General features: G+C 32.3%; 1 protein-coding gene across 3 annotated transcripts in view; it reads right to left on the reverse strand.

Moving 5' to 3' along the window:
• Positions 1-2,699: 2,699 nt before the first annotated feature.
• Positions 2,700-18,961, reverse strand: part of ASZ1 (ankyrin repeat, SAM and basic leucine zipper domain containing 1) — a 58,883-nt gene continuing 42,621 nt past the window's right edge. For 2 of the 3 annotated variants that reach the window (XM_070616356.1, XM_008519583.2), the window contains exons 7-13: positions 17,324-17,448; positions 16,231-16,306; positions 15,146-15,202; positions 14,152-14,261; positions 7,585-7,690; positions 6,435-6,548; positions 2,700-3,146 (exon numbers count right to left, since the gene is read on the reverse strand). In XM_070616356.1, the coding sequence (XP_070472457.1) occupies positions 2,994-3,146; positions 6,435-6,548; positions 7,585-7,690; positions 14,152-14,261; positions 15,146-15,202; positions 16,231-16,306; positions 17,324-17,448 (741 nt within the window). In that variant the 3' untranslated portion in view covers positions 2,700-2,993. The remainder of the gene's footprint in view (positions 3,147-6,434; positions 6,549-7,584; positions 7,691-14,151; positions 14,262-15,145; positions 15,203-16,230; positions 16,307-17,323; positions 17,449-18,961) is intronic. The other variant, XM_070616355.1, reaches the window with a different exon arrangement.

The following is an 18,961-nucleotide window of genomic DNA, read 5'->3' on the forward strand; positions in this document are numbered from 1 at the left end:
CGAAGAATATACAACTATGTACCGGGGGGCTTTGGGGAGAAAAAGGAAAAAAAAATAAAATCTTTAAAAAAAAAAAAAAAGAGACTTTTCTATATGAGACATACAGAAAACAAAAGTAAAATGACAGATATTTCTGTCCAATATACCAATATACCAATAACGAACAGTCATGTGCTATATAACCATGCTTTGGTCAATGATGGACCGCATATATGATAGTGGTCCCATAAGATTAGTACCATATAGGCTAAGTGTGCAGTAGGCTATGCCATCTAGGTTTGTTTAAGTACACTCCACTCCATTACTTTCGCACAATGATGAAATCGCCTAATGACGCATTTCTCAGAAGGTATCCCTGTCCTTAAGCGACACATGACTGTACCAATAATAATGTTGAACGTGAGTGGATTAAACAATTCAATCAAAAGGCAGAGACTGTCAGACTGGATAAAAACAAAAATTAACTCATAGTTGTAAGTGTGCGACATTAGGCTAGGGTTGGCAAACTATAACTTGGTGGGCTAAATCTGGGCAACCACCTGTTTTTGTACATAAAGTTTTATTGTACTACGGCTACATCCATTCATTTCCGTATTGCCTCTAGTGCTTCTGCACTACAATGACAGTGTTAAGAAGTTGTGACATAGACCATATGGTCTAAAATATTTACCATCTGGCCCTTTACAAAAAATGTGTGTTGACTTCTTAACTAAAGGAAATTCAGTGTGGAAGTTCTTCTTTAACTGATTCCATTTCCCAGGGCAATAAGAAACAAGGCCATCATTAAGAGTGAGATGAGGAGGAGGTCTTAGAAGTCTGAGGACAGAGAAGCATAAAATAGTTATGTGAAAAGGTTAGTGAATGTATCAGGGAAAAGTAATAGGGTTGCCAGGCAGAACTAAGCACCTCTCTCCACACTTAAGGATAGTGGCAAGTAAGTATGCCACTCTTTGAAAGATACTTGCATCCCAACAGGTGCTTATAATGGATTTTTTGGGTTCCAAAGTTGATTCCAAAGACATACGAACATTTCTGATCCCAACTAATTAAAAATTAAATACCAGTTAATAAAAAATAAAGTTGTACTACTTTCAAGGACACAGAATTAAAACTTGGTTTACAGCATTTCTATCCGTGGTTTTAGGAGGTCTCTGTGGAACTTGTTTTGAGAAAACAAGAAAAATGATTTGTACTGAGCTATCTTGTAAAAGAAAGAATATTCCAGAAGTTATACCCCTTCAGAGTAAAGCACTGTAATCAAGTCAAATAATCATAGAGTAGGAAGAGACTTCTACTCTAGAAAAAATAACCAACTTGAAACCATGAGGAAAATCTTATTCTATTGATACTTTACCCATGAAGAAACAATTTAACTAATCACAACAAATGCTGCTCAATTTATTGTCAATCTGTAATCTGAAAATTATACTCAGAATATGCAGGTACAATGGACTTTACAATACTCTTTCCCCTGAATAGCTAATTATATTTGAAGTACATTGGGGCAGATTACCATTGTCAGGCTACTATTGTAAGGAAAGTGAGTATTTTATCAATTTGCACTTTCATAGCTTGTTCTAAAATTTGAGAGATGCTTATAGTTTGGTTTGGTTAGAGGAAAAAAATAGTGACCCATCCAGCCCAGAGAAGAAATATGGCCATCTTTAAGATGAACTAAGGTGAAAGACTATTTTAAGTGGATAATCAGGTAGTATGTCTGTCATTTTCCTACAGTTTTTTTTTTAAGGAAACTAAAAGCATTTATTAAACACTTTCTATTTGTCTAAGCACTGTGCTAGTAGTGAAACATGATCTGTGTTAAAAGAAGTACCCATTATCCTATCCATATTCCAGTTTAGTTCTAAGTCCTGAACCAACTTATGAGGGATATCAGAAAAAAATATGTCTTGTTATGGCACTTAGGTTAAAACGTCAGACACCAGTTCCTTCCAATGACATTCTCAGAAAAAGAATGATGATTCGAGTCTTGCTGTTTGGTATAACCAAGAGCAAAAATTGCCACTAATTATAGTTCCTTATGCTGTTCGTCTTTTGCACAATTTCTTCCCGTTGCTTTATGTTTACCTTTTAACAGCTGTAGATCAAGTGTATCTGTTCTGAGTATGGTACTATGTCAAGCAAGATTTAACTGCTATATTCCCTGCTAAAGTTGGCCTGCCTTTTTATTACCTTCACTTTTAAAATATGAATATCCTTATTTTGATTTTGAAAAAAAACAAAGAAATCGTGTATTACTTCTTTAGATTGATATGGGAAATTATATGTCAAATGCCATTCACTTTCATAACATCCTTAAGAATGTTACACATAGTACATGTCATATGTTCCCATAAGTACATTACATAAAAAATTGTAATGTACTTTTGCTTTCCATGTTATTCTCTAAGTTTTCTGCTTTTTAAATTTACATTTAAAAAATTTTTCTTAGTTTTTTAATCCATAATTTCCATAATTCAAAAATTTTACATTTTATTTTTATTCTTTACATTCTCTGGAATACTTTGAAAATTAATAATTTCCTAATAATGCTATAACTAAAAAAGTTACATAATAAATTCCTTATTATATAGTAGTGGAAGGGAAAAACAAGGACTAAAAGAAAGCTACTAATTTATGAACACTTTACAAATTCTCTGAGAGTCACCATGACAAATGAATACACTTTTTTAAATGTCAAAGAATATTAGATAAAACTTTTATTTTGAATGTGATTTAGAGTCAAAGGATCAAACTTAAGAATCACTTATAATTTACTGCTTGACCAAAATTAACATAAAAATATAACAAATTCTATTTTTAAGTCAAACTGACAAAGCACTTTCTAAAGAAAAACTTTCTGCTCTATGCTATCATAATTTTTCCTATGGAGTATTGGCAACGAATGTAGCTATACTGTGCCACAAATAGTTAAAAGCAACATTTTTAGGTAATTTCAATAAGATACACATAATTACTCAAAACAAATATTAGGGTTATTGTCTCTGGAAAGTTAGCTTGCAAATGAAAAGAAGAAACCCAAATCCGCAGACTGTAATTGCTGTCCTCTTCAAAATTCTACTATTCCATGTAGATACTTCTTCCATTAAAGGTATATGGGCTGGATCATTTTCTCGTTCATTTTGCAGCTAATATTTAGTGTGGGAAAAAAGAAAAGAATTAACGTATAGTACACTGAAAATAAAACTGTCTTTGAATTTTGAAAATATCATAATATCCATGTTAATTCACTTGATTTAGATGTAGTTAATGCAAGATTCCCACGGAAGATTTAAAGTGAACATGAAAGACACTCTTTCCCCAGGGTCCCATTACAGTAAATTACAAGTTTCACATTAAAAATCAACACTTTCATAGATCATTACATTTTAAAAACACGTTTTAATGTCAAGATATAAAGTTCTTTTAATGTTAAAGTTTCTATTTCTACCTATAAAGAATGATACTTCTTATTTTTTTCTTCTGTATTAAATCTGTATACCAAGTGATTTCTTAGAAAAAAAGTGAACCATTCTTACAGCATACCTATAATACATGAGATTTAAAAACTGGAAGATTTGATGCTAATGCTACAAGTTTAATCCTTTATTTAAATATAATTGCAGGAAGAAATGTTAACAAAATCTTACACACTGTTTTTTAGCACTTTTCAGCAATGAGAGTATATGACTTAGCTTCTAAAATCCCAGAGATCTTTCTTTCTAAAGCAGGCTGCCCAACTCATGTGCGTGCATGTATGTGTATGTATCAGAGGGAGAGACAGAAGGAGAGAGATGAGAGTTGTTGGGGGAGGAGCAGAAGAGGCAGAACAGCAGAAACCAAAAGATCCTTGAAAGATAAAAAGAATCAGGCATATTTATAGAGTGATATTTACTAGAAACATCCTGTGCTGGAGTGGTGACATAAATACTTTCAACATTAGCAAGAATAACTACTTCTAAAATCTACAGTGTAAATATTTAATTAAAAAAGCCTGCAAAATTAATTTTAAATTTATAGCAGAAAACAGACTTCAATGCCAATCGCAGTAATACTGTATTCTTGGTCTAACTTCCAAATGGCTTCATTCAGCAACAGATTCCTTTTTGACACTGATGCTCCATTTACTGAATCCTGAGACAGTCACTCCTTTTATTAACCAATTACTTAGAATGACCCTTTCTGACAGGAGCCTGTCAGTGTGTTGGTTTGAAAGAGAGTGATGTGGTGCTAAAGTCCAGCCTTGACCTCTCCCACCCTCTCTCTTTGTTACCTTCATACACTTATCTATGATAACTCACATGTTGTTTTTTAAAAAAATTCCCTTCAATTATTGGTAAACTCTGAAATATCATAAGCTATCAGGCATGATAACATACTCTCAAATCTGGAAGCTCTCATAGTTCTCTAAATCAAATCTCATTATGGTGATTACTAGTTGTTTAAGACTAATCCAGAAAAACCAAAGAACTAGCTCTAAAATTAAGACTTTCCTGACCAAAGAACTGTATCTGCCATTATTTTAAACCAACAAATGTGTTTTCAAGGCTAGTCCTTATATAAAAGTGTGTAAATTAAAGGTAGAGAATGCCACAGAACAAAGACATTCCATTTAGCTAAAGAAAGCTGAAATTTCTCTTTATAGGTACACATTATTAAAATAAATATTATGGTACCTGATTGAATTGTTTATGTTTCTGAGTCCAAGTCACTCCAAAGCAATGTTTCTTAATTTCATTCCTTTAAGAAAAATCTAGTCTCTGTAATTATATCTCAATCTTCCACCCCTACCAATTACTTGGAGAAACCAAATAATTACCAATCCTGAGGCAAAGACGTTTTAAGGAATTTCCTAAACATTAAAGGTTGATGCTTTGCAGGAAGTATCTTTATATAAATCTTTCCAAATTTCTCTCGGATCCCCATGAAAAACACCATGCTAAGTAAAATCAATACCATTTTCTTTCAATTCTTCTAAATGAATTAGTGAAGGTAGTGAAGATGAGTGGTATTCTAATATTCATGTTGTCACCAAGTTCAGAAAGTAGAAAATCAGATTTTTGTACGAGAAAGTTTATTTGGAGAGTGGCGTGGATTAAAGGAACGCAAAAGTGGAAGTAGACAGAATAATTAGGAGACTAATGTGTAGCGCAGTTGCCTGGCAAATAGCAGGCATTCTCATGTTTGTTAAGTGAATAACTGTCAGAGAATACAACTTTTAAGATGGCTCTTTCTGTGGAAAGGAGTCATCTTCTACAAGAATTTTTGAATATATTATTCATTCACTGGTTTAAAATGTCTTTATTCTCCTGTTATTTTGTAGAATTTGCTTCACAATTTTCTGCTCACTTTTTTAAAAGATTCCTTTTGATTGAACATATGTTAATAGTTAGAATGACAAATTATCTGGAACGTGCATAAAGTTTATTTTGAGGAAAATAATTTTTTTGATAAAATATTAATGAAAATATTAAACAACTTATGGGTTGAGGCTATACAAATTTATGCATAATCTAATGTACACATCAGATATTTTATAAAATCTTTATAGGTATAAAATATATTTATTAAATAGACTTGGAAAACTCAGAAGAGATTTCTCTAGTTGAGTGAAAATGTTTTCCTTTTTACCTATCTTCAACAGAGTTCCCTATTTCAAGCTTAGATTTTGTTATAGCCAATCTTCTTAAAGGGGGAAAAAATAACCTGTCCTTAAATCCAGATATATACCTCTATGTAAGTATAGAAACAAGAACCAAAAAAGCCCATACCCTCTAAAAAAGTCAAAATAAAAGATATTATAGAAAGTCTAGAAAAGAGAAGGAATATTTCACCCACAATCCTACCTCATTAACAGGGCTAATAAACATTTCATTTTGGTAATTTTTCATCTGCACATTAAAATATAAGTAAAACTTACAAATATAACTTCATATCTTTAACATGTTGATATTTGATTTTCATTATTTTTTCAACTGGCTGAATATCATTATAACAAACGGACGTACCGTAATTTATTAAATCATTCTTCTAGCATAGGACACTTATGGTACATACAATTTTGGAATCATTAAACTACTATTGAAAGATATAAATATTTTTATGGTCCTTGGCACATCTTGTCAAACTGTTTTTCAAAGGGGTGTGACACCAGTCTCACAAGAAAATATGAGTTTGGTGAACTCTAACCAGTAATAGGTAGGGTAATATATTTTCCCCATGTAATTTACAAGATGAAGACGACATATCATTGTTCTTTTAGTATGCATTTCTTTAATGACCAAAAAAATTTGTTTCCTATGTATATTTCTTCTTATGGAAACTGTCATTTTTCCACTTGTCTAAAGAAGCTTAAGTTGCTCTTGTCAGAATTACTTCATTGTCTTAGCATATTATGCTATAAATCATTTATTCCCCTTTTTATGTTAAATATATACCTTCTGAATTAAGTCTTTTAGTTTGCAGACCTCTTCACTCAAATCTTCGACCTTACCAACTAGTTCTTCACAAACTGAAGTAAAATTCCGGGGAGAAGCCCATTCTAGTACTATCTGTTAATATTTTCAAAAGTTACACTTTAAAGAATGGGAAACAATTTTTCACAAGTTTATATCCACAAAAATTATACAACATTCTTAAACATTAAACTATATTAACTGAAAAGCAGTTTTTGTTCAGGATAAATCCTGACACCAAAAAGAAGTCAGTAATTTTATATAAATAGTCAAATCAGTTTCCTGAATGCATTACTAAATGTTTATGTCCAGTCATGCACTGCACAATGATGTTTCGGTCAACTACAGACCACTTATACGACACAGGTCACAGAGGATTCGTACCATATAGCCTAGGTGTGCAGTAGGCTATACCATCTAGGTTTAAGTACACTCTCTGTTCACACAACAACGAAATCACCTAACAACGCATTTCTCAGAATGTATTCCCATTATTAAGTGATGCATGACTACATATTTAATGTTATGGAAACTAATACTAGTAATAAGAATCTTTGTGGTGAACAAATAAATTCATGAAGGTTTTAAGAATGACATGATTCTCATAGTGTTATATAAAAATCATATGAAAACAAGTGTATTAAAACTTTTTCACTATAGACAAACAGCTAAAAGCAAATCACATGAAAAACTCTACAAAATAAGTCTTCTATTTACAGGTCACTTACACTTTCCCTATTTAAAATTTCTTTCATTAAAAAACCCTTGTATTGATATGGTTTTTAATAACACTCAACACACTGTTTTGTTTCAGCTTTCACTTGGGTCTCCTGTCACTTTATATTTTAAACAATTAAATTCCCTTTAAGAACAAACGGTAAGTTCCATACACAGATCAGTTTAATTTTTGCTCTGACTCATTTTGCTTGTCTTGAGGGCTAGAACACAAAGTTTTTCAATTAACTAGTGCGTAAAGGAGTAATCCTAAACAAATTGACTTATTTAGATCTTAAACGATTTTGTAGAAGAAAGATACAATTTTACCAGATCACTACTGTTTATTATCATTAACTTATCTGGAATGTTCTTTGGAATACATACTTTACTTCACTTAATAACTCTTGTATAATACCTTGTGAGAATTTACAGGCAACTCATTAATGATATTCTGTACAGCTGTTATTAAGTGGCCACACTGTTTGTTTAATTTCAGAAGAAAGTTGAGGAACTCATCACCACTAAAGAGAGGAAACAAACAAACAAACAGGAATCACTAATACAAGCAATTTAATTCTTCTACTGGGCTAGTTACTCAATGTCTAGTCATAATATTTACTAGATTCTTTAAAAAATATGTATAGTACAGATAATATGTACTAGCAACCAAAAAAGACATAGAGTATACAAGGAAAATCAAGTCTCCAATCTTAAGGATCTCCAAAGTTCAGGATGAGAGGCAAACATACAATTATAGCATTGTTATTCACAGGGACAAATTAAAAAGGAATATAAAAGTACCAATATTTGAGTATCATGTGAAGGCACTGCACTGGTTATTTTGCATTTATTATTCTTTTAATTCCTCCTAACAACTCCTGTAAGGTAGATGTTGTTAATATTACTTCACAGTCGAAACTTCTAAAACTCAAGAGACAATGAACTTAGTATAATAGGAATAGGAAATTAGTAATATTTCATAGAGATGATACTTGAACTGAGTCTGGAGCTTAGGAATAAATACATCAAGTAGGTAAGGAAGAGAAGGGATTCTGCATGGAGAGAATAGCAGGTGCAAAAGCATGGGGTAGGAGGTCACCAAAGTATAACTAAAGCACAATTATGGGAAGTAGTAAGAAAAGAGGCTGGATGTCACCATTTTTAAGGACCTTTTGTGACATGCTAAGGGATTGAATTTTCTTTTAATAATGCAGAGTTACTAAAGGATTTTAAACAAGAAAGTAGAAAATCAGATTTTTTGTATGAGAAAAGTTTATTTGGGGAGTGATGTGGATTAAAGGAACTTAAAAGTGGAAGTAGAGAGAATAATTAGGAGACTAATAGAAAAATCCCCCTAAGAGATGATGAAGGAAAGCTTAAACTAAGAATCTGGCAGCAGCAGTTTGACTGAGGGGAGAGGGGAGAGTGGTGGTTTAGAAACATTTAGGAGATAAACTGAAAAGTTGGTGATAGACTGCTTGTAAAAGAAAATGAAGAGTCTAAGACGAGTCTAAGTTTTTTGGTTTCAATGGTGGTGCCACCAAGCAGGGAAGTGAATTCGGGAGTGGGTTGTGGGGAAAGGAGTGGGGTGAAGAGAAAACATTATGGCATAATAATTAAGAACACAGACTTCAGAGTCAGGAAGACCTGAGTTTGAATTTAGCTTCCACGCTTATTAGCTTTATGATCATGGGCAAGCCTAATCTTCAGTCAAATATTTCCATATCTCTAGAATTGAGATAAAAGGACTGTCAGAAAGACTGAAAAGGCATCTAGCAGTTTGTCTAGCTCATAGACGGCATTCAAACAAACTTAATAATGATGCTGATGGCAATGATATGTAGACAAGTAGGGGACAACAACCAGTAAGCAGCAGAAAATGTCAATCTTGTAGAGATACTTACCCTGAGGTCCACAGATTCACGAGGCTAGACAGAATTCAGGGAGATGGTGAACTCAGATGGCAAAAAATCACATATTTATTTTCACTAACCTCTAAAAGAAATTCAGTCTTTCCTTCAATTGTGAATGTAGGCACAAACCACAGTAGTATTAGAAGTGTCTGTAACTTGGTCACCAATAGAAATCAAGACCATGGTCATGGAGAAAAAGGATACATATTATGAAGAAGGGAGAGTTGACAGGGGCAGAAGAAAGCTATCAAAGGTAAAGTAGCCTGAGAAGAAGAAAATCAAGAATTAAGGTTTGTTATAAAAGACCACGTAGGAGATGGATTCAAGAAGGAGGAAAAAGTCAAGCATATTAAATAATTAAGATAAGTCTACTGATTCTGGCAATGAAGAGACACTGGTGACTAGATTAGTTTCAGTGACAGAGGCCAATTTATAGAGAAAGCGTCACAGAAACTTATACAACCCCAATAGAAAAGTAGAACAAGGATATGAATGGGTAATTCAGAGAAAAAGAAAAAACAAAATTTAAGTGGATAATAAGTATGGGATTACAATAAAAATAAGATGTTACCTTCTAGTGGAATGATGAAAATTAAGTAGGTCATTAATATCAAGAGTTGACAACAGTGTGAGATGACCTTTCTGGAGAGTCACATAGCAGTATATACTATAATAAAAATGCACACAAAAACTACTACTAAGGGACCAAAAGGTACTTCTGACTCCAAATGAAATTCTTATAGGTAGAAGTTTCAACTATATACTATACAAAGTTTCTTTCATGCTGTTTCCAGGAGGAAAGGTTATAAAAAGCAAGGAAAGTCAACCTCCAATGAAACTTAATAGCAAACTTTTTCTCTAAGATACATTGCTAGGACTTATATAGTATTTTCATTTAAAACAAGTTTTTTTCTTAGCTATCAGGTTGAAAAATAAACAGTTCAAATAAAATAAAGATTTAAACTTTATGAACATAACATATATAATCAAGTCACCAAAAGTGAAAAGTGTCTGATGCTTTATAAAAGCATAGTGAAATTACAAAATTTAAACAGGCTCTTGTTCTATTTAGCAAAAGTGGTATTTATAAAAGCATTTTCAAAATAAATATAATTAATTCTTCTTTATTCCTTTTTCTTTTTGATTTTTCAGAAAGAACAGAACTTGAACACATTTTTTTCAAACAGCAGTCATTACTTAATTTTTGTTTCCATGTGATATTTATCTAAGACACACTTATAGCTTAGATTTTAGTGCTCTTTAAATACTCAAATTTTATTTACTATAAATAAAAGCAATCACTACTAGATGAGTAACTCATTAATGTCCTATATATTTTTATTTAATGAGCCCAAGGAAATTAAGATCCACTGAGAACTATCACTCAAAATATCAACTGACAGCAGGTATATAATTCTAGGTAGGCAATTCACACATATATATGTGGGATATAAACTTATAAGCTCTTATTCTGAATAAAGACTGGTACATTAACAACTCAGTTCAAATAAGCAAATAATATTAACAAAATTACATAGTCTTAATGAATGGAAGGAAAATATATACCTTTCTTCCAATATATACTTTTCAGGGCCACTGAATATGGATAGGCAAGTTGTAAAAAAACACACCTCTGTAGTGTGCCATTTATCACATACTATGTGAATGGCTCGCCACTCCCCACCCTAGAGCTGTACAGTATACCACCTACATACTTCTGCATGGCAGTGCTGATAATTTCATACTTATTTAAAGAATTCAAAATAAGCAGATACGGTATAGGGACGGTAGACTGAATCATGTCTTTTCTACTGAACCAAATACTACCAGGCCTCTCTCAGCTGGAAGATTATCCTTCAAGCCTCAATGACATGAGGCCTGGCCATGTGATTTACCTCCGCAAATAAAATATGACTGGAAGTGACTGTGTAACTTTTGAACAGAAGGTTTATGAGCCACTGACTAGTTCTGCCAGCTCTCTTTTCCCTTTGCCACAAAAGCAGCATGTCCTGGGCTGTTTCTCCAGCCTGTTCTCAGAAAAATAACAGGGAGTATATCTACTGCAGATGACCCATGATATAGGTGATCAAGAAATAAACTGTTGGAGCTGGCCTGGTGGTGCAGTGGTTAAGTTCACACATTCCGCTTGGACTCACCAGCTTGGATTCTGGGTGTGAACCTATGCACCGCCTGTCAAGCCATGCTGTGGCAGGCATCCCACATACAAAGTAGAGGAGGATGGGCACAGATGTTAGCTCAGGGCCAGTCTTCCTCAGCAAAAAGAGGAGGATTGGCAGTAGATGTTAGCTCAGGGCTAATCTCCACCTTCCCCATGCCCGCAAAAAAAAATAAAGAAACTTTGTTATTGTAAGTCATTTAGATTTAGAAGTTATTTGTTACTGCAGCATAACCTTGTGTAAGCTGACTAAAATAACAGGCCAGATTTTAAAAAAGTGAAGTCAAGTATTAGGATACAATTTATACTTGAAAGGTACTGCAAATAAAAGTACTACGTGCTCACTGTAGAATATCGGCAAAAATTAAAATGACCAATACTCTTAACCACTCAAAGATAATGATGGGTACTATTTTCTTCCAGAATGTTTTCTTGTAGTACACATTTTCTTCCAGTATTTTTCATATGCATATATACAACAGGCGTAAGACCTCACTCCATTTTACATTTGCTTTTTACTTTTGAGTATTTTCCCATGACATTAAGTCTCAAAATAATCTTAATAACAGAATAAAATAATTATATTGATGCAATATAATTCAACTATTCCCCTGATGTTAAATATTTAGAGTTTCCAATTTTAGAATGTTTATAAATAACAGACGTGAACGATATATTTTTACATAAAATTTTGTATCTATACAGATTTTTCTTTTGGGAGGATAGTTTCCTTAATAGCCATAATTTTGAGCTACCTTTTATACATTCAAGTAGCTGTCAGGCTCAGAGAAGGGATCTGGGCAGAAAATGTTGAATATGTAAAGACATGGATGAAAGCTTACTACTTCTCTTCAAAATATCTCAAAATAGTAATAGACTGGTTATTAATATCTTTAAAGTGTATTCTCTAATTCTGCAAACATACTAAGGCTAAGTGTACGAAAAAGTAAATGTATTGTGCATATGTGTTCTTGTAACAGACTATTTTAGAAAATTTAACACACAAAACTATCTTAAAATAAGTCAGTAGCTAAATTGTTGAAGTCGCATTACCAGAAGATTATAATCAATCAGTTCAACTTTTCCTGCTGTTAGTTTTCTTATGACTTAATGACTAATTTCTTCTTTAAAGAATGACTTTGAACAAATGGGAAGTAAAACCTTTTCCATAACAGCATGTAAACAAAGTCTATGATTTAATAAAAAGGTCAAATTCCTGAAATATATGTCTGCCAGTTTTATTTTTTAAAAAATTTAGCAGTTTTAATAAGTGAACCATTCAGGATTCTGCACATTCTTTAAGTCTATTAAATACCACAAAGTAAAGTCAAACAGGCAACTCTGCCACCATACAAATAAGTTATATTAAAAACTTTAATTTTCAAGTCAGTAATATAGAACTTAGAATATTCCTTCATAGAAACAATAAATTAAAAAAGTAAAGAAAATGAACAAAGAGATTCAAGAAGGTTTGCTGATTTTGTCTTCACAACCGAAATTCTTTACAATGTATTTACACATTTAAGAGCTATAATGTTATTCTGAAACAATGATGAGGTATTATTTTGAATATAGATTATCTTGTTATAAGGAAATATATTAAGAGAAAAGGAAATAATTTAACTTTGCAATAAAGTTTTTAAAGAAATCTGCACCATCTAAATTATCTCCTGGAAGACGTCTCTAAATTCTAAAATGGTGTGAAATCTATTATTCATGTATTCAATCAATGTTTACCAGAGTTGCAGTGTTAGTTTTAGGCAGGTTACACCACTGATGATACTGCTGCATTTGTTGGTATTATAAATCATCGGATTTAACTTGGATGAACTTCAAGGAAATTAGGCTGACTGAAAAAAGCCAATCAACTAAGGATACATACTGTAGGATTCCATTTATGTAACATTCATGAAGTAACATCATTATAAAGATGGATAACAAATTATTGGTTGCTAGGAGTTAGGGATGGGGGAGTGGGTCTGACTATAAACGGGTAGTATGAGGGTGCCTTGTGGTAATGGTATGATAAGTATATTGATTGTGGTAGTGGTTACATGAAGCCACACGCGTGATAAAATTGCATGGAGCGATAGACATATACAAATGAGCACATGTACAACTGGTGAAACACAAATAAGCAATATGGGTTGTTCCAATGTCAGTTTTCTGGTTTTGATATTATACTATAGTTTTGCAAGATATTAACACTGGACGAGACTGGATGAAGGGTGCATGATACCTCTCTGTACATTTCTTTGCAATTTCCTGTGAATCTATAATGATTTCAAATACAAAGTTAAAAAAATCATTTACTGCTCTGCAATATATTAATAAAATCAAATGCCATTATTTTCAAAATAGATTTTAGATTACTAATATTACTAATAATCAGTGCTTGACAAGTTTCTAATAATTGTAAGTGAACTTTATATATTGATAACATAATTTCTTAAAGAATAAAGCTAAAAATAGAGCTGAGAAAATACATCTGAGGTACATAAGAAATGCTTTCTTATTGCCCTAGGCAAAAATATCACTACTTTGAATTTTCAATTTGACACTTAAAATGATTTAAAGAGAATATGAGCTATACTATTAAAATAATGGGATCTCTTATATAGTTCATTTAGCAAAATGCTACGAAAAATAAAACAAAAAATATTTATGTGACTTAACGAGAAGCTGCATTGTTCTTCTTCATAAAATGACATTTAACGATTAACTTGATAAAGAATCTCCCATTTCAGAACATGGTATAATTGCAAAATGAACTATCCATTTCCCTAGGAAAATGACGGTATCAAATAAAATGACTCAGATGTTATCAAAATTAAACTAAAAAAGAACAGTTGGTTCTAAAGAATATTAATGTAAACCAATAAATTAATTTTACCTGATTTCCAACTTTGCCATTTCAGGTAATTCTCCAAATTTTATCTCTTCTACCTCTAGTTCTTTAAGAGCAGCCAGAATTTTCTGCTGATCTTTATTGGTAATTCCATTCTAAGTAGAAATAATTTTAAGATGCAATAACACAGTTATATTTGAATAATTTAATATCCAAAATTACTAAAGACATTTTCTACTTGATTGATTCATATCTTGGAAAAACAACAAACATACTGAAAAATTATATGGTTTGCTTGTAACTGACTGACAAGGTTATATCATTACAATATCTACATATACAGAAACTACAGTCAATATTTTGCAATACATAACAATTGTGATGGATTCTAAAAACAAATCATTAGATTTTAATATATAATCTTTCAAAAGCAAAACAAATTGTCTGTATTCTACCTTTAACGAAATTTTCTATCCTGAATTTAGCTAGTGTAATTTGATTTTTACTGATACTAAAGATTTCAAGTTTCAATGTATTCATGCAGGAAGATCATACTTTTTAGGAATCCTATTTATTAAAATATCTCTAATATTTCCCAGAGCTGTTTTCAAATTGTTACTTAATAATATTAGATGGCAAAATAATAAGTCTTGATCATTTTGAGAATCCAGGAAAAGGGAGTATTTTCATGATACATGTTCATACCCACATACACAAAAACCCACCTCTTATTCCTAAGCAACCTATTTTACACTGTTTCACAAATCTATATCACATTTAGAAATAAAGCACCAGTTTTAGTTGAGATGTCATGACTAACCTGAAGAAAAATAACCTCTAAGTCTTTAAATGTTCTTAAAGGAACTTAATACTGTAGCAGAAGACTTTAGATATGGTTATTCACAATCATATCTAATCAAGGACCTAGCAAAAGATCACTCGGTCTGCAGCTCTAGGATTTTAAAAGTAGAAAATAAAAGGATCCACAATTTTAAAAATATGAAAGAGAATGTCTGGAGTTTTTGAACTTGATACCAACCTTTGTAAACTCATCTTTCCTCATGGTCAAAAGGTGTCTTAAAGTTATATCCCTTTCCTGTAGAAAGGAAAACAATGCCACCTTTCAATATAAATAAAACAGTAGAAGGGAAAGTAGGCAAGTGTACACAAGTTTGTCAGTTATATGCTACCCTCCTAAACAACTTTCAGCCTCCTAGAGGGGATAGGATATGCAGGTATAGAACTACACAACTGGGTAGGCAGTAACAATAATATGTATAATTACCCCAAAATGTATAAACATAGCTAGGTTTCCAGAGTCAAAGAAAATGATTACAACTTATATTTGCTTACATAAAAAGATAAATCACTCTCAAAAATTTGACAGAAATTGTTTTATGGATATTTTAAATTTCTAATTGTATCACACTAAAATCAATAACATTTAGTTTTACTCAATATTTCTCAAACGGGAAGAAGTTTCAAGATTGTACAATAAAGTCCAATTCTGAACTACCTAAACAGAATGTGCATATTCCTAAGGAGAGCCTTCTTAAACAGTGGTTTACTGCTTCAGTATCAGCTAAACGGCTGATAACCGTCACCTATTCAAATCCCATAATGCATGCCTAAAGTACCTAGACCAGTGCTTGGCATATGATCTAATTTAATCTTCATGACAACCATACACTAGGTATTATTATCAACCTTATGAAAAGAAAAGAGAGAGATTTAGGTAACATATTTCAGTTAATAATCATTAGGGCAAGAAGGATATCAAGTTTATTGGGTTTAAAATCATGCCTCTTATAATAATAGTCTATACAGGAAGATAAGCAACTGCAGAAACAAACTAAGGGCTTAGGTGTACAAGGAGGAGTTCTGTGAAGCTTCAGGCGGTGAGTAAAAGCTGTTAAATCCAGCCAGATTCTAATTTATGTAAATTTCTAAAATAATAAATTTTTGAAATGCTTATAAGTTTAAAATGGGATTTACTACAAATTATGGAGAAAAGTGCATTTGGTACTCTTTCATAAGCATGCTTATGAATTAATATTTAGTGTTATGTTAACCAACAAATAAACATACATACATTAAGTCAATATAGCCTATAGAAAATCTTACCTTTAATAAATCTGTCATATGTTCAAGTCCAAGACCATGTAAAAATATTTCCAGATCTCCAAATGCTGTATATGAACTGTACATATTTATAGCAATGTCAATTTCAGAACAGACTATAAATGCACAAACAATAAATATATATTTATAATGCAGAGAAAAAAGGAGAATAAGAATGAGTAAGAATGAATCTATGCAGAATACATTTGCAAATTTACACATCTATGTTATACAAAAGTGATAAGACAGATTTCTTGAGTGAAGATATCCTAAACAGAGGAAACAGAGATAGTAAAACATAGCTCATCTTTCCTAAGAGTAAAAATAGTTGCCGACATGTATGTTCCTTGTGAGATATCTGTACGTGAAAGTTTCTTTAACTGCAGGAAGTAAAAATTTAATAACAATTTTAAATGTGGGTAAGTAGAGAATAACTTTGTGGCCATGTATATTGAACAACTATGTTCAGAAAAAAATTTTTTTTTTTTTGAGGAAGATCAGCCTTGAGCTAACCACTGCCAATCCTCTTCTTTTTGCTGAGGAAGACCTGCCGTGAGCTAACATCCATGCCCATCTTCCTCTACTTTATATGTGGGACGCCTACCACAGCATGGTGTGCCAAGCGGTGCCATGTCCACACCCGGGATCCGAACCAGCGAACCCTGGGCTGCCAAGAAGCGAAATGTGCGAACTTAACTGCTGTACCACCAGGCTGGCCCCAGACAAAAAAAATTTTAACTTACCAGAAATGTGCTAACAAGAATTAGAAAGCAAGATGCAGTCTAGTTTGAACACTAACAAAAATATAATCTTAGAACCTTTTAGAAATAAATTTATTGTTGATATTTTATTTAAAGTAAAAAATCATTCTCATTACTGTTAGTACACATATATAAAAATTTTCTAAAATTCTGGAGAACAAAGCACTTAAAATCCAGACATTTCCATAAAATACTTGTAAAATCCATAAAACACTTGTAAAAGTTTAAAATATCATATATTTAAGTAATTTATCACATTTATTACAAATAATCAAAACATGTACATTTTTTACTCATTTATGGGTATTCTGTTGAACAAAAACATGCTATGTTACCTAAATATGTGATCTTTTTCTTTATCAGACTTTGTTGTCAATAGCTTACAAATAGTCTCTTCTTTAGTTAGCTGTTGAAGCTTTCCTTCCAATGGATTTAAAGTCAAAGAAAGAAAGTTGAAGATCTGAAAAAAGTTAACAAGCCATTCAAATATAGTTATTATTATATACTATCATGTTACACTTAACATAAACTAAATGATTATTTTATTTGTATGTTATTTCACATGTATTATTTTATATATATCATTTTATATCCATACAGGAAATTTTTGCAAGGTGAGAAGGACAGAGTAATCACAACTTATTATTCTGAGAATAACTTTTTTTTTTTTGAGGAAGATTAGCCTTGAGCTAACTACTGCTAGTCCTCCTCTTTTTGCTGAGGAAGCCTGGCCCTGAGCTAACACCCGTGCCCATCTTCCTCTCCTTTATATCTGGGATGCCTACTACAGCATGGCATGACAAGCAGTGCCATGTCCGCACCGGGATCCGAACCAGCGAACCCTGGGCCACCAAGAAGCAGAACGTGTGAACGTAACCACTGCGCCACCGGGCTGGCCCCTGAGCATAATTTTTATAAAATCAAGTAAATATTTCCTTGACCTAAAATAATAATCAGAAAAGAAACAAAAGTACATATAATTCAAAATGGTAAAAATTCAAGGAAGATAATTAGTAATATTTTCAGTAAGACATAAAACAGGGGCTGGTCTAGTGGTGTAGTGGTTAAGTTCACGTGCTCCGCTTGGGCTGCCCAGGGTTCACAGGTTTGGATCCTGGGCATAGACCTAGCACTGCTCATCAAGCCACACTGTGGCAGTGTCCCACATAAAACAGAGGAAGATTGGTGCAGATGTTAGCTCAACGACAATCTTCCTCAAGCAAAAAGAGGAAGATTGGCAACAGATGTTAGCTCAGGGCCAAAATTCCTCACACACACACACACACACACACACACACACACACACAAGATATAAAACAAAAATAAAAATTCCATTTTGGTAAGTGACTCAGAAAGATTAAGCACTAAGGTAGTACTTTAAATACACTGTTAAGTAGGTATAAAGTAATAAGCATGACTAAACATATATACAAATCCCAACTGTACACTCAAAGAGATATGGTAAAATTCCTTAGTTTTAAAATCTAACTTTTCAGTAAGTCAAAGTTATGTCACATAATCAGCCAAAATATAAAATCAAATCTCACTTTAAGAAAAAATTTATGACTCCAAATAATCTTTGATGTTCATAAATTTCTTAATATGTCAAATGTGGTGTCATCTACTCTACATTTAATAATGCAGTAAACTAATAAAAAGTTTCCAGATTTTCACAGCTTAGAAGAAAAACTGTAGATTTCCTTTGGAAGTTTCATAGGGTTTTAGCGATCAGTATTTACTCTAGAATAATTTTGGAAAAGCAGATTTGAGTTAGAAAATGATAGGCATGTTTATCCGATTGCTTAAAAAATAGAGGGTTATCCTACATGCAGTAAAAGTGGCAAGGTCTGATTATTAAAGGTGGAAACTTTGGAATGTCATATGCTTTTAAATTCAGAAACTCAGTTTTAGAAGCTCTTGGACTATATAATTTACTTTTACAGTTGTATTATGTTTGATCCTTGCTTAGAAAT

This window comes from Equus przewalskii, chromosome 4 (assembly GCF_037783145.1).
Source record: "Equus przewalskii isolate Varuska chromosome 4, EquPr2, whole genome shotgun sequence".
Lineage (NCBI taxonomy): Eukaryota > Metazoa > Chordata > Mammalia > Perissodactyla > Equidae > Equus > Equus przewalskii.